We start from the raw sequence: 22,200 nt of genomic DNA, 5'->3' as shown, positions 1-22,200 counted from the left end.
GTCCCAAGAACTCAACGGTGTGGTCCTTGTCCCCAGCTCTCTGGGGCTGGGAGGCTTGAAACAAGATAAAGTTGTCAAGAGGTGACCCGGATAATCAGGGGAGGAAACATCTTAAACAGAAGCGCCCAGCAAGGAGGGAGGTGTCCCAGCCACCTTCTCGTACCCAGCGACACATGCTTAAAGTGGGGCTTTTTAGGGGGGTTGAGGAAGAGCAGCAGTGACCTGAGCCCGCAGGCCTGCAACCCCGGCCCACACCTGGGTCCATGCCTACAGGGCCAGGCCAGGGTCATGCCACCCAGGATGCCCAACACAAATGAACCTGTCTGTGCTGGGGGGGGCAGCTCCAGCTAGGAACTGACCTTGAAGGTTTGCACAGCCCAGCTTCGGAAGGCCTCTTCCTGCCCGCTGAGCTCGTCTCCTTCCCCTGTTGGGGTGAGCTGAGAGGCTCCCAGGTGGGACAACTTCTGGTCGACATCATGAGCAAAGGCACAGAACTGAGGGTACATGCTGGAACCGAGGCCAAACACAGCATACCTGCCCGAGGAGGACACACACACACACAGACTGCAGCGAGCCAACCCGCACACGCCCCAGCCAGCAGCACCAGCAGTCCGTAGGCCAGCCCCAGACACGCCCTCTTCAGCCAGGCACAGGGCCCAGCAGCGTATGCCCCCTTCTGGTCTTTCCTGGTCAGCGCCTTGCCACCAGCTTCCATGAGCAGACCTAGGCTTGGCCTGTGGACCTGTGAGAGGGACCTGAATTTCCCGGCTTGCTCCTTGACACATGCTGAGCAGAGGTTCTCTCTGCGCCTGGACCTCCCAGAGACGACCCCCTTGTATGTAGACCTAGTTCCAGACCTAAACCCTATGGCAGGGGGTAGGGAACACCCTTACCTGAACTTGTTGGTGAGCTCTTTCAGCATGAAGAGGGATTTCTTCAGTTTCTAGAAAGAGAGAGAACCACAAAGTTCTCAGACAAGATTCATAAAAGCACTGCTTTTTCTTTTCTCCTGGTGGCCGTTCAAGAACTGAGCACACCTGGCAGGAGAAGGTTCAAGACCCACAAAGGCAGGCAGGGTTCTGTGTGCCTGGCCGGGGATCAGGGACGAGCTCAGCCTTAGGCTCTCACGTGGCCTTGACCCTCAGCCTGAGACCCAGCCCAGCCCAGCCCAGCCTCCGACCCACGCAGCCCCGGCAGAGGGGGAAATGCCTCATAGCAGAGCACCGCCAGAGGGTTTCCACTTCTGGCTCAGGACCTGGTGAGACCAACAACTGTCCCCGTATTTTCTGAAATCACCCTGATTCCCCAGGACCTCGAGATAATTTTCGGTGGTACATGACCCAGCGGATCTAGTGTCCGATCTCATGGTCAGAACGTATTCTCTTTTCTGTAATTTTTTTTAGTTATCCCCATTTCAATTTTATTTTTTGTTCTTCTGAACACTAAGGAGAAAGTCCCAGGTTGGTATTAACGGAGACTTAACACCTCTCTAATACTTGCCTTTCACTCTTAAAAAACAAAACAAAACTGAGCAAGCCAGGGTTAGCGAAGAGTTCAACAACTTCGTTTGGCTTTCATTGGAATTACTTTCTGCTGGCTTTTCATTTGTGAGAGTGACAGAAAATTTTCCTTAAACGTGAATGACTGAGTTGTAAAACGTAGCTCCATTTGCTAAAACATTAACTATGTCATAGGAAAGGTGGCACGTGCATATGGCAATAATCACGAAGGGCACAGGCTGATGTTAGGGCAACCCGGAGTGATCTGAGCACTCACTCCCAAGTGTCCTCCTTAGGACATGCTGAATCCCCCAGACCCTTCCCTTGGTCCTCTGGGGCTCTGCCACCACCCACACCACTGACACCTGGACCACCTACCTCTCCATTGCCGGGGGAGTCTCCGTTGCCAAACGTGCTCGTCACCACCAGCAGCAGCTGCTCCTTCTCCAGGCTACTCAGCCTGTACTCGTCCATGCAGAGAACCTGCACGGCACCAAGGGAGGACATGGCCCTCGGCCCAGGCTGCGGCCCTCTGCGCCCTCCCCAGACACCTTGAGCTTCCTCCCCCCAACCCAGGCCCTTGGTTCCCTTCATCATCCCGCCCCCTGAACTCCTCCTCCCCAACTCCCAGCTCAGCCATGGCACAGAAGCGGTGAATGCTCCACAAATCCCTGTCAGATGAACCTACTTGAATACATATCCTCGATCTCTCCATCTCATGCCCCACCGCTAACATGTCAGCAAGCCCTGGAGGGGTTACCTCCAAAGTACAGCTTGTTCTAAGGCAAAACACTTCCACCACTGCCTCTACTATTCTATTTTATTTTATTTTTTTTAGCAAGAGAGAGAGACAGAGAGAAGGGCAGATAGGGACAAACAGGAAGGAGAAAGATGAGAAGCATCAATTCTTCACTGCGGCACCTTAGTTGTTCATCATTTGCTTTCTAACATGTGCCTTGACCAGGGGCTCCAGCAAGCCAGTGACCCCTTGCTCAAGCCAGTGACCCTGGGCTTCAAGCCATGATCTTTGGGCTCAAGCCAGCGACCATGGGGTCATGTCTATGATCCCACGTTCAAGCCAGTGACCCTGCATTTAAACTGGTGATCTTGCGCTCAAGCTGGTGACCTTGGAGTTTTGAACCTGGATCCTCTGTGTCTCAGGCCGACACTCTATCCACTGTGCCACCCCCCTGGTCAGGCTCCATGGCTATTTTGGATTCTGAATGTGTGGACATGTTTTCCACAAAAATGGGATGAACTTGTAACACAAATAATGACTGCTTTGGCACCTCAAGAACCCAAACGCTTTGCCTGATGCTAATCTCAGCTGAAGGGTGTCCTGGTCTCACTGTCCTTCCCAGCCCACCTGACTTGGGAGGCCTTCGGGAATGAGGCAGCAAATCCAGCACTGATGGGACGAATGACCTACCCTTCAAAGTTTTGTTTGGTTTGTCTGCTCTTAGTCATCCTTTGCCCCCTTTACATGTAGCGGCGCACCCTGTATGGGTGGGCGGTGCTCAAGAAAAGGGAATAAAGTTCATCTACAGCAGCTCATGTACACTGAGATTGGGATTCATCAGGAAGTGTTTCTCAGCCTGTGTTCCCCGGACATACACCTAGACTCCCATCACCAATTTGCAAGGTACAGTGGCACATCCAAGGCTCTGAGACACCCAGGGGCGGAGCAACCATTCTAACCTTTCCCAGACAGCCCTGAGCACAGGCAAGAAACTGGCATGCATCGCCTGGGCCAGGTACCTTGGGGTTGAAGGCACAGCTGAACAAGGCCGCCAGGTCCTGGGCCAGCGTTTCTGATTTTCCCGTCTCCGTTGCAAAGAGGACTGTGGCTCTGACCCGGGATGCCATGGCCTTGCACATCAGCATAGAGGCGAAAAGCACGGCTCTGTGGGGACAGACAGACAGACACTGTGCTGAGTCATCCTTCCAGAGGAAGATGGGTCAGGAGGATGGGAGGGGCCAGTGGTTAAAGTGGGGCAGCTTGAATGAAAGGAACCCATGTTTCTCACCAGCTATCAACCCTGACGCTCCGCCCCTCCGCTCCCCTCCCCTGCCCAACACACTGCTGTGGGAAAATGGAGGAGATAGGGGTTTGCGACAATGGCAACAGGTGACCCTTAGAATTGGTGTAGAAGCCAAACTCCATCGAGATCATCTTTTCTATTTGTTCCCTGCCCTTCAAGGCCTAGAGGGGCAGTCTGACTAGAAGGAAGATGTCAACACTGGCCACTCCCTCTTACTTGGCCATGACTTGGAACCGAATCTCCCTTCTGCGGGGTCTCCGCTTCTCGTCCTGCCAGACGTGGGTTTTCCAGGCCTCCACCTGCAGAAAAGATGGCAGATGTGAGAGTGAGGGAGGGCCGGGTCAGCTTGGGCTTGAGGTACTGGCGAGATATAGGAGCCTTCGTGCCCTTCACGAGTTGGGGGTGATCAGGCCCTGTCCCATTCCCTGCCTCACTGAAAGCCCCACAGGGAAGGGCTGTGTCTGTCTGTGTCCCTCAGAGTGGCAGCTGCGGTTTCTAGCATAGAGCCTGCGCATACCGGGCGGTCCGCTGATTGTATGGTCATTAGTATCTCTTTCGGTTTTAGTGGCTTATCATTAGGAAGACTATGTAATGTATAGTCCAAACTAGGGCACCACTGAGAGTAAAAGGAGGTGCTATGGCAACAGATACAAAGTGTTCAGGGCAATAAGACACCCTATTTATCACCTTTAGTGTAAGGAAGTTCTTCCCAAATCTAACCAAAGTCCTTTTTGACAAAAAATGAACTTGTTTCAACATGTAACGGTTATGGAGTGCATTCTGGGTTGGACACTGGGCTGAGCTTTGCATACACCAGCTAATGTGATCCTTACAGCCTCCTGTCATGACATGAAGCTCAGTCCCTTAAGAGTTGAGAAAATTGGGCCTGAGATGGGTGAGATGACTCCCACCCCAGGTGTGCCTGACCTGGCGGCCAAGCTCTTCACCATGACGCTAAGTGACTGTTTATGGTCCTCCTGTGGAGTTAGGTGCCATGGTGGTCACCCCCTGGGAGCTTAAACTCTGTCAGAGCAACGGGTCACTCAAGGTACAATAAAAGGTATTTCCTCAACCCATGCTTTATAGAAATAAACAAACATCCTTGAGTGAAGTCTAAAAATATGTCTGTGTCTCTGATCCTTCCCCATATGCCTTGCCCAACTGAGCATACATGTGCACACACAGATGCACAAACACATGCACAGACACGCCTGCCCACGTGCATACATATACACACGTGCTGACACACACTCTCTCCACTCCTAGCTCCGGAGACAGAGAGGACAGGAAGCCTCTGTTACCTGGTAGTAGTAGAAAGGGGACAGAACATAGTTTAACATCTCCTGGTGGAACACGGGGGTGATGCTTCCAGAAATCGGGGGGACCAGCCAAATCCAGTCGGCAGGGCAGCCCCCTCGGGCCCGGTACTCGTTCTGCATGTACTTCATGAAGGACTCTGCTGCTGAGTGGTGGTCCATGATGGTCACATTTTGCTTCTAAATCAGAAGGAGGCAAGAAGGGGAGTTGAGACAAGGGGGAGTCAGGAGAGTGCTCTGTTGACTGCAGGGCTCCCAGAGAAACCACGGGAAGGCCCGGAAACCTGTAAAACGGGACAGAAATTCCTCCTGGCTCCTCCTTGCTGCTGCCCAAATGGAAGGCACTGTCAGAGCCTCTGAAGGGACCAAAAAAACCCCTCCAACCATCGCCATGTTCAGCCCACAGACCAGGTGGTGACCTACTGTTGGCCCTCTGGGACGGTGTTCAGTTTCTCAGGCCATGCCCTCAAGTCTCCCCAAATTCCCAACAACTGGCTCTCCCTGGATGCTGGTAAATCAAACCACAATGCATTTTTGTTGGCAGAGAGTTCCAGGAGTCACATCAACAGGATGAGAAGAGACTAGACTCCTCCAAAGCATTGTGGGAACCATAGTGTATGAAAGACCAGTGACCAAAATCCTAAAATTAAAAGCCAAGGGGCCAGAGCCTTCCTAGAATGAGCCTGCAAGGGCAGCCACACCCTCGATGTCAAGGGCAACTCATTCAGTCAGGAGATATTTGTTTAATGTAGTGGTTCAAACCTAGGCTTCTTTTTTTTTTTTTTTTTTTTTTTTTTTTTTTGTATTTTTCTGAAGTTGGAAATGGGGAGGCAGTCAGACAGACTCCCACATGCGCCTGACCGGGATCCACCCGGCATGCCCACCAGGGGGCGATGCTCTGCCCATCTTGGGGCATCACTCTGCCGCAATCAGAGCCATTCCAGCGTCTGAGGCAGAGGCCACAGAGCCATCCTCAGCGCCCGGGCAAACTTTGCTCCAGTGGAGCCTCGGCTGCGGGAGGGGAAGAGAGAGACAGAGAGGAAGGAGAGGGGGAGGGGTGGAGAAGCAGATGGATGCCTCTCCTATGTGCCCTGGCCGGGAATCGAACCCGGGACTCCTGCACGCCAGGCCGATGCTCTACTACTGAGCCAACCAGCCAGGGCCTCAAACCTTGGCTTCTTATTAGCCATGTGACCTTAAGTAATTAGTTCCTGAACCACACTAAGCCTCAGTTTCCACATCTGTCAAGTGGCAATGACAACAGTCCCTACATCAGGAGGTTATTGAAAGATGCAATAAGTTATTACAAGTATAGCATAGAACTTGCTCAATAAATGTTAGCTGCTATTATTTCTATCTGCCAGGCATTGTGCAAGGCTCTGGTGTTAGAGAAAGACATGGCCCATCCCTGCATCAGACTATATTCTCACTGGGAGGAGGGGGAAGAAGAAAATCGGCTGTTTCATGTGGTCTGACAGAAGCTATAATAGAGGTGTGTGCAGGTGCTAACGGAAGGCAGAGGAGAGGGCTTAGCTCAGATAGAGGCCTGGAGGCGAGATGGGGGTCTTTCAGGGACCGCTTCTGAGAGGAGGAGAGTCTTGAGGGATGGGCACAGGTCAGGCTGGAGACAGGCATTCCTGGAGGAGGACACAGCATGAGTCAAGGCCAAGAGGAGGAGAAGACTAGCTGATGGAGGCCCCAGTAGGCCCAGCCATGCCTTCTAAAATGTATACATACTGTATACATAGAGCAACTTCTGGGTGCCAGACCGGTGTTAAGTTCAGGAGCTGACAATGGTCATTGTGAAAATAATGGTAACAATAATAAATAAGAAGAACAACAAAATGAGTGCTTCCTAAGTGTCCACAATGGGCCAGGCAGTTTGGCTAAATGTATCACATACATCTCACTTAATTCTTACAGTAATCTAGTGAGGGTGGTACTATTATTATCCTTGTTTTACAGATTAAGAAGCAAGGTCCAGTCTTTTGCAGTTTGTCATGAAGGAGGGTGACGAGGAAGTCCTGGAGACTCAAACACAGTGACGGGACATGGTCAGCAATGGTCAGGAGACAGGGAAGGACTGGCGGGTTTTCTGGGACCTAGCCACATCCTGCCAGTGTCAGGGCTGCTGCTGGGAGCCCCCAGGACTCAGGATGTGTGGTCCAGGCTGGAGCTGGGCCAGCCCTAGCGGGGTTCTTCCTGTCCTGTCTCAGAGCCATCACCCCAAATCAAGCACAAGCTTAACTAACCTACCTATGGGGTGACTAGTCATGAGGAACAGTGTGTGATCATAAATGTTTACTGGGTGATTGTTCAATGTCAGTTCCTCACTATACTGCACGAGGAGAGACTGTTGTCTATTTTGTTCACCACGCACATCCTCAGCCCAGCCTAGTGCCTGGCATATGGAAAATGCTCACTAAAACTTTGCTGAATGAATGAATGACTGTCTAGTCCGTGATCTGGCCTTCAGGGCATCTACCAGCTTTGTGGAGATGGTCCTAACTTCTAAGGTAATATCTTCACATATCCCACGCCTCCTTCCCAAAAGAAAGGGGTATGTTTATGTGAATAAGAGCAGCAGATGGACCAGAGGGCTCAGTCCCACACAGGAACCAACCTGCTGTGTGTGGGTCCAAGGGGCAGACACTGTCGCTCAGTATAGGGAAACAAGAGCACCACTGCTCATGTGGAGGTGGGCTCTCATTCATTCAACACATTTTTTTTAGAATATACCATGTGCCACTCTCTGGATTCTAGAAGTAGAACAGTGAACAAGAGAGACGAGTCTCCTGCCCTGGGTGCTTCAATTCTAGTGGGGGAATCAAAACAACAAACAAAGAAAGAAGTAGATGTACTATATATTGTCAGGAGTTATGAAAAAAATAAAGACAGAGTTAAAGGAGTAAGAGAGAGAGACAGGATGGAAGGGAGGAGGTGGTGCCATGTTTTAGGGCATGGTCAGGAAAGGCTACTCTGAGGAAGTCTCAGTTGGGACCTGGATGAAGAAAAGGGGCCAGTCATGGGATGATTTGTGGGAAGAGTTCTAGAAAGAGGGGAAAGCAAGTGCAAAGGCCCTGGGGTGGGAATTTTATTGGTGAATTTGAAAACAGCAAGAGTCCCAGTGTGACTGGAAGAGTGGTGGAGGATAAAGGCCTGACTGGAGTGGCTAAGGGATGAGGATGGGTAATGGGATCTGGCCTTCGTTTTGTGGTAAAGGGAAGCAGAAAACAAGGTAGTAGCTAGCTGGGAGAGTTATTTGGTCAGCTAGCCATTTATTTATTTGAGAAAGGAATCATTACAGCCTATTGGTAATGATGGGAATGGTCCAGTGAAGAGGGAGACATTGATGATACAAGACGGGGGGGGGGGGGGGGGAATTCTCAGAATCAAAGTCCTTGAGAAATTGAGAGAGGACAAGATTCAGTGCTTAAACACAGGGACTGACCAGTCTTGGGAGGAAAGTAGTTGCCTGTTGCTGGAAGCATACAGTTATATTAGAAGACCAAGAGTTAGTGAGAAGGCTTATCTGTCTCTGTGTCCCGAGCACCCAGCACGGCGAGCGGCACAAACTGGGATTCTTTGATGCATGAATAAATGAACAGTGATGTAAGGGGAAAATCAAGCACGACACGAGAGGCTGGACCAGATGACCTTCTAGCCAGGAAGGCTTCGGACCCACACAACAGCAGACATACCTGGAAACTGTGGAGCACAGCAACATTGATCTCGATGACAGCCTGGTCTTTCCAGAGGGAGGCCAGCTTGTGCGTTTCCAGGCCCATCCTTCTGCCCACTTCCTGCAGAGGCGGAGACATGGGGGTGCGTCAGGCCTTGGGGCCAAAGCCCAGGCCCACGCCTCCAGTCGGCGCTGCTGGATGGTCTTTGTTACCTCCAAGATGTTGTAGCGCTGGACGTCACAGAAGTCCCGGACCCCGATCTCTGTGCCCATGTACCAGCCGTTGAAGGGGCACCCTGGGAACTCGAGGCCACCGACCTCGAGCAGCATGTTGGACACTGCAGGCAGTGCATACCACTTCAGCTCCAGCTCCCGGAACCACTCATACCTGGCAGGGAGAGAGCCGGTGGCAACGGGGACTTTCCGCTCTGCCCACCCTTACCCCGCCAAAATAAAGCTTCAGAAAAACCAAGAAAACTCCTTTCCAAGTGTTGATCTCTAAGTTCATCCCACCTGCCGGGGTGAATGGGTGTGCACTGAGTGTCTTTCACTAATTATACATTCACTCACTCATTCATTCATTCATTCACGCAAACATACAGTAAGCATCAAGTATGTGACAGGCCCTGTGCCAAATGCTGAGAACCCAACACAATATAGCAGTTAAGGACTCTAGTGTCAGGGAGCCTCCTTTAAGTTCTGTCTTACTGCTTACCTGCTGTGTGACCCTAGGATGTTATTTAGCCTCTCTGAGCCTCCGTATCCCCACCAACAAAATAGAGTTAATAGCATCTGACTTGGGAGATGATTGTGAAGATAATAGTATCATTCATTTCTATTTTCATTTATTCCAGAAATATTTAGCACCCACTATGTGCCAGGCACCCTGCTGGCTCTTGGGAATATATTGCTGAACAAGAAAAGCAAGATCCCTATTCTCAGAGAGCTAACAGTCTAGAGTCTAGGCTACAAACCGGTAAATAAATAAATAAATAAATAGGAAGATAAAATCAAGGTGATGTGTTAAACGGAGGGGGAGGGTGCCTACTGCGCAGTGAGTCTCAATGTGTGAAGGCGTTTTTGTAATTATGAGAGCTGTCTGGAGCAAGGGCCGAAGCAGATGTGCTTCTGCAGTCACTACAGCCCTATGCTTTCATCACGGTCAGGAGAGGGACACCTGAGAGAACTGGCAGGAAAGCAAAAGAGGCCTGGGCTGTTCAGCGTGACTCTCGGAGCCTTACAAGGGTTCCTCTCTCAAGCTCACTGTTTCCCAAGTCCCCAGGGCCCCACCTGTCTAAGCCTCTGCTTGCCCCTCGCCATCCACATATTCTCGTAAGTGCGAGGCCCCAGACGCAAGTGCAGAGCTGCTGTATAAGGCGATAAAGGGGGCTTTGAAAGCCGGTCCTTTTGGGCCCCCGCTGCTGACTGGGCTGTGGGGAGATGCACAGAGGGGCCTGAGGATGAGGTCTCACTGAGGAAAGGGGGGACACGTGTGCTGACTCACACCCCAGCACCCGCAGCCTGCTTACTTGGGGTGTTCCATAGGCACCTCGAGCACAAGGTCAGGCGGGATTTCGAAGAACTCAGGGTCGCGGCCGTCAGCCTGCAGGACCAGAGGCACCACGTCGAAGCGGCCGTACTTGGGTTTCCAGCCCAGGTCGATGCACAGCTGGGGACAAGACAGACCCAGTGAGCCCGCAGACCCAGGCACCTTGACCCCTCTAGGCTCTGCTCTGTCACCCACCAAGACTAGATCTGGTACCTGGGTGAACTCCACGCAGGCAGGGTCCCCTCTGATGGTGCCATCAGGCATCTGGTAGCCGGCATACCGGAGGAGTTGAGAGTTCCAGATTCGGAAGTCATGCTTCCCATCGCTCCGCTGGGGGAACACAGTGATGGCCGACCTTCCGCGAGACAAGGACAGTACGTTTACCACCTGGCTTCAGTTGGGGCTCCCAGCCATTCCTCACGGGTCCCCCTTCCCCTTCCTGAAGTCCCACTCCCCAGCCTTCTGCATCTGAGCAAACTGACCCCAACTTCCGCAACTCCCCAACATGCCAAACAATCCCCGGCCTCTGTGAAACCTGCCCCGCTTCCTGAAATACCTTCTCCTTCCCTCGTCTCCCTCCAGCTCCAACCCTGCCTTCAACACCAGCACAGAGACTGTCTCCTCCAGGAAGCCCTCCCCACTCTCAGGTGGAGCCAGCCGCCCCATCCCTTCCCTTGTGGCACCACATTTCTCTCCCTCCTTGCAGCTCAGTTGGTTAGATGCTGTCTGGTGCAGGCGGAGGCTCATAGTGGGCTGGGATGGTGTCTCCGGGTCTCCATCACCTCTGCACTCGGCCACCCCACCCTGTGCCTAGCCCTTTGTTGGATCCCCATTAGGTGCCCACATTTGCTGAACACGAAAATGGATGAATGATGAAATAAATGAGCTGTTCAATCCTATCAGCCTTGATCTCTTTGATGAGGGGTAGGGATGGTAAGGCAGAGGTGGGTACTGATGAGCAGTGATATTTCCTCCTCTAAAAAAAATACTGCACGGGAGCCTCTCATCATCTCTCAGAAATGGGGAGCCCTAATCTTGTTTTTTGTTTTTGTTTTTTTGTTGTTGTTTTTTTAGTACACATGAGAGACAGACAGACAGACACAGATAGGCAGGAAGGGAGAGAGATGAGAAGCATCAGCTCATAATTGCAGCATCTTAGTTGTTCATTGATTGCTTCTGATATGTGCCTTGACCAGAGGCTCCAGCTGAGCCAGTGACCCCTTACTCAAGCCAGCGACCTTGGGCTCAAGCCAGAGACCCCGGGTTCATGTTTATGATCTCATGCTCGTGCGAGATGAGCCCACACTCAAGCCGGCGACCTCAGGTTTTTGAACCTGGCTCTTCAGCATCCCAGGCTGACGCCTTAGTCACGGTGCTACCGCCTGGTCAGGTTAATCATGCTTCTTAAAGACTCCCTCTCCACCCCTCCAAATGACTCCAAGTCAGAAGGAAACCTAAAGAATAGGCTGTTGAGGGGGCTAAGCCCATGGAGGCTCTGCTCATTGATAAGGCTTCCAGATGAAGCCTGCGTCTTGGCTTTCTCTCTCCCTTGTTTCTCCTGGAGCCAGAGATACCACCCCTAAACCCATCTGTAGCTTTTGGTTAAGACTCTGGAGGAAGGTGGGCCCCAGTCCTAGCCTCGAAAGGCGCCCCTACCTGATGTTGCCGTTGTTGGTGGCATAACGCAAGTGTCTGCAGATGTGCTCAAACATCTCCTTGGCAGTGGAACAGCTCCGGGCATCAAAGACCTGCACACAGACCCCCCAGACCACGCCCCCTTAGGACTGTGAGGACACAGGCCTCAGGGATGATCAGAAGTTAAGTCACCAGGGATTGAGGGTGTGTCCCAGAACCGCTGCTGCCAAACACCAAGCAGAGAAGTGCATTCTCATCTCTGCCTTGACCTCTCTCACCTCAGGGCTGCTCCGTTCACCTTTTCTCCTGCTCGCCTAGTGGAGCCCAGCAACCCCACTTGGAAGACCCTGTCAAAACCCAAATCCCCAAGCACCGCACATCAGGATTCCCGTGACCCAGCCTAGTTTCTTTACAACATGAGCACACTTTATCAACAGCCCGAGTCGCCTTCCCCAGCATTGCTCATTGATGTTTCTGTCCAAGTGCTTTCTATATTATCCAGCAATAAATGCTCTCCCAGTGTAAAGATGTCCTAGGAAGCTAAGAGAAAGAACATGTTTTCTAGGAGCCAAGGATTCGAACAGTCTGGGTAAACCACCTCTCTTGCGGCACCAGCGCTCAACAACAATAAGAAGGTTGTCTGGTTTGATGTTGGAGTGTAGTCTCACAAATTTAACATAAGACAGAAGGATCAGCTAGAGAGCCAGGGGCTGAAGTCAGATTCTAGACTTCTCATAGGGCCCTAATCTCAGGCCCAAGAATGTGAAGAGAGAAGCGGAGGCCCCGGTTTCATCCGGGGAGCCCTGGGCACAGTTCTGCTTGGCTGTTTGGGGGCCTCTGCTCAGGGCCTGCCTCCCCCCAGCTTCCTCTCCCGCCAGGGTCTAAGGAAGTCCACCTGTAGGTTGGACCACTGGATCCTCCCGATGCAGCGTGGGGCATTGCGCCAGGCCTGCTTGGTGGCGTAGATGAGCTCATCTCCCGTCAGCTGGTAGGTTCCTGTTGTTTCTATTTCCTTTGTTACAGCTTCCACCCTGGCCAGATGTTCCTCTATTTTTGCCCTGGGGGACAGGAAGACATCAGGAAGATCAACAATGAGATGGCCTAAACGGGGATTAATTCAATCTACAGAAGCAGGAATTGAACTAGGACACCAGGAGGGCAAGCTGTCTCTCGCAGAGACTGTCCCCTCCAGGCTCGGCTTTGTGGACCTGTTACGCGGGCCCCAAGCTTAGAAGAGCTCCGTGCTTGGTTTCATGCTCTGCTGTCACTGTTTTGAAATTCATGATCACTTTTGAACCTGGAGCCCACTTTTCCATTTTTAAACTGGATCCAGCAGGTTACATAGCTGGTCCCGATCCCATCGGCACCCTTGTTTCTAGGCGCTTTTTCTCATGTACAGCTCAGCTTGGTGAGCACGAGAAGGAGTGTGTGCAATCCTTCTCAGACACGTGCAAGACCCAGAGGAGCATCCGTCACGCCATAGTCAGTCCTGCCTCTCGGCCTAGGAAGCGAACGTCCACCTTCCGGTGGTTCAGAGACAAGACGGACCAGTCCTTCCCACAGCATCTCCTGTGCACGGAGTAGTTGCGAGGAGCCAGGTACTGGGGAAGTCACTCACAGTTGAGGTCTCACTGGGCCTGTGTCCATTGTATAGTCCAGTGTATCAGGGCTCTAAGAGGTTCAGTACCCGCATAGAACTCGTGTGATAAAGAGCAAAGTCAGGACTCAGATGCCAAGCCCAGGCTCTTCACCTTCTACCTTCCACCCAAGGGGTGACTGAGAGCCAAGAGATGTCGAGGGCCTTCCCACGCTTCCCTGGTCAGGCCCCGACAGGGCCCGGCTCTCAGGACTCAGCCTGCAGGGCCCCAGGGCCTGCGCAGGGAGGAGGCCTCCACAGAGTGGCCCAACACCACTGACTACTGCACAGCACGCTGTTTCTCAACCTCTGCGCCCCTCCGCCAGCAATCCCACCTGCGGATATCTACACTGGCTTCTCCCCTCCCCTCCCAGGCTTCAGAAATATCCCACAGGGAAGAGTTCAGTCAGAAAGGCTTTGACACACGCACACGCACACGCACGTACACATGCACACGCACACGCACAGCAACCTTGAGGTTTCCAATCAGCACCAAAGATGTTTGAAACAGCAACAAACAAAACTATGTGAGGAATGAACTCCTGATGAAGGAGAGTGGACGACCCTGAACAAAGCGGCCTTTCTGTGGATGAGCAGTGTCTCGGCGACTCTTCCTTGATTAAAGAAAAAAGCTCCAAGACAAAACACTTGACGCTGTTTATCTTCAAGGATCCTCCTGGCTTGAGGACCTGCTGGGTGAAGGTTGAGGTGGCCCCACTGCAGGAAGCCCTTGCTCCCTAAACAAAGCTTCTCACAGCGCTGCTCTGCATCCGAGCACGAGGGCCGTCGTGATGACCGTAACCCTGATGCTTCGAGCATGCTTGGTGCTGTTACCATATAACTACATAAGAAATAATTCATTTTTACCCAATTCCTTTAATGAACTAACTGACTAATTAATTTAGCAAGAGAGACAGAGAAGGGGGGACAGACAGAGACAGACAGACAGGAAGGGAGAGAGATGAGAAGCATCAACTCGTAGTTGCGACACTTTAGTTGTTCATTGATTGCTTTCTCATATGTGACTTGACCAGGGGCTCCAGCCGAGCCAGTGACCCCTTGCTCAAGCCAGCAACCTTGGGCTCAAGCCAGCAATCTTGGGCTTCAAGCCAGTGACCTTTGGGCTTAAGCCAGCGACCATGAGATCATGTCTGTGATCCCATGCTCAAGCCAGCAACCTCGCGTTCAAGCTAGTGACCCTGCACTCAAGCCAGCAACCTCGGGTTTTAGAACCTGGGTTCTCTGCATCCCAAGCTGACACTCTATGCACTGCACCACCATCTGGTCAGGCTTCTTTTAGAATTTTTTATTTTATCACTGTTTCATCTAGTCACATTTCTGAGGCACTGAAAATGTTATCATGTCTATCAGTTCTGAAGAAAAGAGGGTGGTTTTTGGCATCGGTGAACTGGATTTGACAGAACATTCAGCAAGTTACAATTTCTGACTAACTAATCCTTCCCTTGTAAAAGACTGAACCAGCCCAGTTGTCCGTGCCCTGGCTGCTAGTAGAATTGTGGAGATGGACTGCCATTTGTCGTTCACACTGCCCAGGACCTCGTGGGGGTCCCATGTGTGGACTTGTGACTCTGAGAAATGGCTCTTCCCTCAGCGAGAAGCAAATGGGTTTGACCAGCCACCAAGAGCAGCCCCGGGGCCTCCCCGGGCTAACACTCCCCCAGCTGACTTCCAAACACCAGCAGGACCTCCCAGGTCCAGCATGGAGTTGAGACCTCTAAGACCAAAGAGCTGGACACTAGAACACTGAGATTAAAAGCAGGGGCTCTAACGCCATGCTGCTGGAGTTCAAATCCTAGCTCTGGGACTTCAGAATGTGTGACTTTGACATCTCCATGGCTTCAGTTTCCATGTCTGAAAAATGCGGAAGATAGTAATGGTACCAATCTCAGGGAGGTGTGGTGAGCGTTACTTACACTGCACTTCCGTACTCAGTAAACATTAGCGTTGATATAGCGGCCCAAGGAAGCCCATGAAGGAAATTCCTACACCCTGAAAGGCTCATTAGTCAGAAACCTAGCTGAGGACTGTACATTAGAACTGCCTAGGGAGCTTTCAAAGAACATGGATATCTGCAGCCTCCCCACTTCCTGGGTTCCTGACACTCCTGGCTTTGGGGAACCTGATGTCAGTATTTTGCAAAGTTCTCAGGTGACTCTACAGCATAGCCAGGGTTGCATGTGGATCTCTAACCCTGGGAGATAAGTGTCTGTTTCATAGATTCAAGGTCCCTCCCAGCTCAGACATTGCAGGGTCATAGGAGAGGGGATGTGGTATTTCCAGGGACCACTCTTTCTGCTATGGGGGTCCCAGGTGGACATCTCTGGCTCACCTCTTGCAGTGAAGTGCCATGTGGGGCTATACCATAAAAGCCACACACCCCTCCCAGCCCATAAAACAGCAAATCCAAGCCCTTGGACATTCTGTCTTACAATCCCTTTGTGCATTCTTATTTTAAAGTTTTAAAGGGACCTAAATTAAAAGTCATGTATTTTTATGAAACCTGGGAATATAGAACCTCATAGAGTACAGAGCACAGCCTGCCTTCTCCAAGTCAGGTGGTCTGAATTCTAGCTGGGACCAGTGGCCTCAGATGTATCACGGGGCTTCCTAGTTCACACCTGTAGGAGAAGGGCGTGGCAAGGTGGTCTGGAAGGTCTTATCTATCGCAAACATTTATAATACAAGAGTGCATATCGATTCATACTCCCGGTGGCTTTGTGCCAGGACACTGTTCTAAATTTATTTAATCTTCACAACAATCTTAAGAACAAGACTATATCATCACCCTCGCCCCCTTTTATAGATGAGGAAGTTGAAGTAAACAGATTTCCCAAGGATGCAGAATTGGTTCCTAGAGGAGCCAAGATTCAAATTCAAGCAGTTACACTCCCAACCCACACTTATAACCATTATTGCTTTGCCTCTTCATCTTAAAATTATGAAAACCTACTCCGGGATCTTTTTCCCTGGGGAAACTATGCTTTAGCCCTGGGCCCACTGCGAAACTGGGAAGGAAAGGGACCTGGGCTCAGAGGGAAATGGTTGGAGACAGGAGAGCTCCCAGGAAGGGGGAGGCAGCAACTCTGCCAGAAGCAAGCCTTACTCTTTGAAGGAGCTGTAATACTGGTTGACAAATTCGATAGCTTGAGGTAGGAGCTCTTCTGGGGAGGTAGGCTTGTCCCTGGGTCCTCTGGTCAAACTTTTGGAGTTCATGATGGCTCCCAAGCAACATTTGGACTTGCAAGCAAGATCCTGGAAAGAGAGAGGCGAGTGGTAAGGTGGGCAGTTTCGATGGCCACCCTCTCCAGGGGTAGGGCTCCTGGCTATCTCCTTCCACGTTGGCTCCTCCAGCTCCCTACCACCCCTCTCCACCTCTAGGGTACCTCCTCCTTGGGGCCCACTAGGCTTTCTCCCCATCTAGATAGCTTATCTTCTACTGGTTGGACCCCAGTGGGCACGAGCTGGAGTTGCTCCCCCTCGCCTGGGCTCAGCCTCTTGGTCTTATTCCCAGCCGGCCCCAGACCCAAAGCAAAGTCAGCAGCTCTATCCCTGAGAATATCTCAACTACCTTCTCATTTAAAGAGGCTGATGTGGCTCCTGGGAACACACTGTTGGTATTCAGCCAAAATGAATTGAAATGAGAGGGTGCAAATCCCAAAGTGAGAGGATGGCACAGAAAAGGTACTGGAAGGAAGTACACCCGAGTGTTAACTGTGGTGGTAATGTCTGGGAGGGGCGGGAGATCATACGGCTTTCACGATTTTGAAATGTTCAATTCTTTCCCACTTAGATGCATCAGATAGAAAGCATTCTAAAGTCAGAATGAGAAACACAGAATATAGGAAGGAGCCTTACAGGACACTTAGTACAACTACTCACTGGATGATTGAACCCCTCTCTAATATCCTTATTAAATAGCCTTTGAATTCTTCTAATGACAGGGACCTCACTACCTTTTGATGTAATTCAGTTCAGCTCAGGGAAGGTCTGTTAGAAAATTATCCCTGAGCCTGACCAGGCGGTGGCACAGTAGATAGAGCATCAGCCTGGGACACAGAGGATCCAGGTTCGAAATCCTGAGGTCACCAGCTTGAGTATGGGCTCATCCAGCTTGAGTGCAGGGTCGCCAGCTTGAGTGTTGGATTATAGACATGACTCCAAGTCGCTGGCTTTGAAGCCCAAGGTCACTGGCTTGAGCAAGGGGTCACCAGCTTGGCTGGAGTCCCCCAGTCAAGTCACATATGAGAAAGCTAAGAACAACGAACAACTAAGAGGCCGCAACAAAGAACTAATGCTTCTCATCTCTCTCCCTTCCTGTCTGTCTGTCCCTACCTGTCCCTCTCTCTGTCTCTGTTGCTAGAAAAAAAAAAAGAAAAAAATTTCCCCTGATACTATGCTAAAATCTGTGTTTCTCAAGAAAAAAATTAACTTGTTCCTGTAAGCATTTATGTTACCTCTGAATTAGCCATTATCCATGAGGGGGGTTCACAGGGAATTGGCATCATCTACTTCCTAGTTATGTATGAGGAACTCAAGTCTCTGTTCCCAGCTCCCTCTACTCAAGCAGATGACTGTTTGCTTGCCCAGGAAGACATCTGTTTAATCCTCTAAGAGCCGTGATGGCTTCATGGACTTGGGACAAGATGCTTCTCCCTGAAGCCCCAGGTGTCTCACCCCCTTGGCCTTGTGATGAAGCGTGTCTTGGAAAGTCATCCCACTGCCCCAGTTCTTGATCCTCACATGCCGTGGGCAGGCCGATGGGGGCATATCCGGCTTGACCAAGGATTCTGGAGACTTCTAAGAGAGGGAAGAAAACAGGGATTTCCAAAAACCCCCAACTCCAGAATCCCGTGGTCTCTCCCTGGCCCCTGGGCCCTGCTCTGGCTTTGGGTGGCATGCGGAACTTGGGTGGGTACACAGGTCAGGGTGTCAGTCCATGTCCCTCCTCCCTTCCCAGCAGCCCAGCCACCTGGGCCAGTGCCTGCTAAGAGCTCCAGGTGTCTGGGCCGCTGGCCAGGCTTCTCTCCTCACCCAAGACCCTGCCAAGTGCTCCCTCAGAGGGATTGCAACAGGAGAGACTAAGGTTAGATGCAAAGGAGACCACTGTCACAGCCAATACCGAGGAGAACAGAGTCAGGATGAGGAGGAGTGTACCGCTGCTTTCCACAGAGGCATTTAAGAAAATAAAAACCATCTTCTCTCCCAGGTCCCCCTCCCCATTTCTCTGCCCGCCTCTCTGGAATGCTGAGGAACCAGTGGGCTGGGGCCGAAGGCCCAGCTTCAGAGTCTAGATTATTTAGGGGTGTCCTGCTCCTGAGTAAATGAGTGGTCACTTCTCCCCATGCCTGCTGGCTCACACCAGCAAGTCATCCAGGCGCCAGTGCACCGTGGGGACCACCACTCTTGATCACTCTGGATTATCCTGCTCTCCCAAAGCCCTTCCTCATCCCCACCTGTGTCCCCTGGGTCTCCACTCACTGCCCGGGTCCCAGCTTCCACCAGGCTGCTCAGCCTGTATCTATCTGGGCAAGAGAGGAAGGGGCTTCCCACACCCATGTGACTCACTGACCTTAACTGTCCCCGTGAAGGCCTGGGGGGACTCATTCCGGTGCTTGCCGAGGCTGTGACACTTGGGGTCATCCTGTGTCGCTGGACTGGGAAAGGAAACGACTATCATGAGACGGAGTGAGGGGGACCCTGAGGGCAGAGAGGGGTCTCGGAGTCCCTTCTGCCAGCCTGTCATTTGATGGATGAGGGGAAACTGAGGTCCAGAGAGTGGGAGTGAATTGCTTAAGGTTTCCAGCCACGGAGGATGTGTGTATGTGGCAGGGGAAGAGGTCAGTCAGACTCAATCTCCTCGCCATCACCGCCCGCCCTCCTCTTCTTCTCTTGCCTTCCCTCTACAAAGCCCAAAAGCCATGAAAGGAGCTAGCCAAAGGATGGCCCCCAGGGGCTCTGGGGTGATGCACCCTCTAAAGCCGAATACAAACGTGGACGGGCAGAGGATGGCTTCTCCCAGGCCAGCAGCACTGCCCACCACCCCCTCATTTTGAAGGACTTAAGCTTTTTTAATTAAAACATTTGATTTGCCTTAGTTTATTTATTCTAAATTCTTATTATGGAAAATGTTGAACATACACAGTGGAGATAATCGGGTAAGAAACCCCCACAGGTCCTTCTCCCAGATTCAACCCGATCAATAATTGTCAACCCACTCTTCCAGCTCTCACCATCAGTCTAAAGCAAGTCTGAGATGTCCTGTCATCCATAAATATCTCAGTAAGTATTTCTGGAATATAAACCTATTGATCACATTTATTTTGAAAGAACAGATATCAAAAACTTAGCCTGTCCTTTGGAGAAAGCCCTAATAGTCAGAAACCATTGGTTCTGGTTTGGGATTTCAGGTTCGCTCTCCTGGCAAATGCTACAGGGAACAGAAGACAGGGGTCTCCTCGTGGCTTACTCCTGAGCCCTCCGAGAGCCACACCCCACACATGCCCTGCCTCGGGGGATTACATTACAGGGCACTTTAGTTGGAAAGCTTGTTGTGTTCTGTGTTCTTTGCAGTATTTTCTGGGGTGTGCACATCAAAGGGGAAGGGGTTAGACAGTATTACAGAGTCTCTCACTTTCTACTTTGTATGTATCTGTGATGTTGGAATATGACAAATGAGCATGTATTGCTGGTATTATTGAAAAAAGTAATATTAGGTTGGGCCCAGTTTCTCCACTGTTATAAACAATGTCCTAAACTGTGTACATGGCCTGATGCTGTGTGTGTGTGTGTGCATGAGTGTGTAAAAGCATAGAAAAACACTAGCAAATGTTAACAGTGTAGACACCCCTCCCAGCATTAAGTGATGAGAGCATGAGCAATTTGAATTTTTCTTTATACTTCTCTGAATTTTCGAACGTTTTATAGCGACCACAAATTCCTTTCATAAGTAGGGGAAATTTTTTAATTTGAAAATGAATAAACTAAAGTATGCCCTGTTCCCTTCCTCTCTCATTTAGAAGATTTCTTTTTTTGTTTGTGTGTGTGACAGAGACAGAGAGAGGGACAGATAAGGACAGACAGACAGGAAGGGAAAGAGATGAGAAGCATACATTCTTCATTATGGCTCCTTAGTTGTTCATTGACTGAATTCCCATATGTGCCTTGACTGGAGGGCTCCAGAAGAGCTAGTGACCCCTTGCTCAAGCCAGCGACCTTGGGCTTCAAGCCAGCAACATTCAGGCTCATGCTAGAAACCATGGGGTCGTGTCTGTGATCCCACACTCAAGCCAGTGACCGGTGCTCAAACTGGTGAGCCTCGCTCAAGCCCAGGACCTCAGGGTTTTGAACCTGGATATCTTCATCCGAGTCCGACACTCTATGCACTACGTCACCGCCTGGTCAGGCTAGCAGATTTCTTAAAGCTAGCTGTTGGGAGATGGGGTGACCAGAAACCAGATGAGCATGTTAAGACTCTGGATACTTATTGACTAATGATTGCATTGTCTACTCAGACACTCCATGCAATTTGGCTAAACCCACAGCGTGCTTGATTGGCCCTGCTTGGTCCTTCATGGGAACGGAGGACCCTTAAGGACTTACCATCCAAAGAATGCCGAAGTGTAGTGCCTGTGTAGACCTAGGACCAGGGGCGGGAGGTCAGAGCTGCAGTGTGTGGCTTGTTTGGGGGCTGACCAGGAGTCCTGATTCTGTTCCAGCTCCCACTCCTCCCCACCCACCCACCTCTCCATACAACAAACGTGGGGTCAGGGAGGAGCTCTGGAGAACGGATCTTACTTGTAAAACAAGAACCTTTTTGCTTTCTTATATCTGTCCTAGGAGTGTAGCAGCCCCAGTGCTAAAAAATCTAGAAAGCTCCCAGGTGCTGGAACTTCCACAATTCCTACTCCAGCCCTCACAGAAGCAGCTCACGGGCTTCTCCGGGTCTTTGTGGCTATTGAAATGCAACCTTTTAACCGAGGAAAACATTTTAAGTAAATCATCATCGGAATCCTAGAGTGGCTATTCTAACCTTATATTTTCACGGAACACCGAGGCTCAGAGAGGGTCAGGGCCACGTGGAGTTGGAGCCCGGTCCCCGCGCGCGGAGCCCCCCGCCTCCCTTCCAGGGCGACCCGGCCCAGCCCGGCGGCAGTACCTGGCTCGGCCGGAGCCGCAGGCGCGCTGCGGCCGCAGGATCCTGCGGAGGAGCCCGCAGAGCCGGGGCCGAGCTGCCTCGCACGCCGCACCCAGGCTCTCGCGCATGGTACCGGCCGAGGAGCAGCTCCCAGGGCGCCACTCTCCGCTCCGCACCCGCCACTTTATAGCCGCCCGACCCCTCAGCCCCGCCCCAGGGAGGAGCAAGCAGGAAAAGCGGCCAAGATTCGGACGTAACCCCGCGCGCGGCCCCGGGCCAAGGTGTCTTCCTGAGTCCCGCATACCCAGAGACCCACAGCGGGAGTCCGCAGGGAAGTCCACCTTTTGGAAGCCACTGGACTTTCTTTGAGCTATAACCCCGGAGCAAATACGGCCAGCCTTGTATTGTAGTGCTTCACAGTTTACAAAGCAAACTTCACTCTATTATTTCAGTTACCCCTTACTAAATCCAGTCAAGAAGGCACTTGTTATACCCACTTTACTGGGGAGGAGCGGGGCAGAGAGGTTAAGGATCTCGCACAAGGCCACACAGCAGACTCAGGGCCATGCCCAAGTGCTGCCCTGGGAAGTGTTCTTTCTTTTCTGCATATACAGTGTGATTCGGGGAAGGAACGCAAAGAAAGAGCATGGCTGGGGTGACACAAGGGACTGGCAGTTAGACCAGGA

The 22,200-nt window shown here is 51.5% G+C and overlaps 1 protein-coding gene across 1 annotated transcript in view; it reads right to left on the bottom strand.

Annotated features, from left to right (window-relative positions):
- The window catches only part of NOS2 (nitric oxide synthase 2), a 33,375-nt gene extending 11,733 nt beyond the window's left edge, over positions 1 to 21,642 (bottom strand). The window contains exons 1-16 of the mRNA XM_066254560.1: positions 21,536 to 21,642; positions 18,950 to 19,034; positions 18,055 to 18,177; positions 16,484 to 16,632; positions 12,619 to 12,781; positions 11,745 to 11,836; positions 10,302 to 10,443; positions 10,069 to 10,208; positions 8,753 to 8,927; positions 8,559 to 8,660; positions 4,843 to 5,037; positions 3,758 to 3,840; positions 3,258 to 3,402; positions 1,878 to 1,982; positions 894 to 943; positions 360 to 534 (exon numbers count right to left, since the gene is read on the bottom strand). Of these exons, the coding sequence (XP_066110657.1) occupies positions 360 to 534; positions 894 to 943; positions 1,878 to 1,982; positions 3,258 to 3,402; positions 3,758 to 3,840; positions 4,843 to 5,037; positions 8,559 to 8,660; positions 8,753 to 8,927; positions 10,069 to 10,208; positions 10,302 to 10,443; positions 11,745 to 11,836; positions 12,619 to 12,781; positions 16,484 to 16,632; positions 18,055 to 18,177; positions 18,950 to 19,034; positions 21,536 to 21,642 (2,031 nt within the window). The remainder of the gene's footprint in view (positions 1 to 359; positions 535 to 893; positions 944 to 1,877; positions 1,983 to 3,257; positions 3,403 to 3,757; positions 3,841 to 4,842; positions 5,038 to 8,558; positions 8,661 to 8,752; positions 8,928 to 10,068; positions 10,209 to 10,301; positions 10,444 to 11,744; positions 11,837 to 12,618; positions 12,782 to 16,483; positions 16,633 to 18,054; positions 18,178 to 18,949; positions 19,035 to 21,535) is intronic.
- Positions 21,643 to 22,200: the final 558 nt, after the last annotated feature.

Source organism: Saccopteryx bilineata, chromosome 2 (genome assembly GCF_036850765.1).
Source record: "Saccopteryx bilineata isolate mSacBil1 chromosome 2, mSacBil1_pri_phased_curated, whole genome shotgun sequence".
NCBI classification, from domain to species: domain Eukaryota; kingdom Metazoa; phylum Chordata; class Mammalia; order Chiroptera; family Emballonuridae; genus Saccopteryx; species Saccopteryx bilineata.
This window is presented reverse-complemented; position numbering and strand designations above follow the sequence as displayed.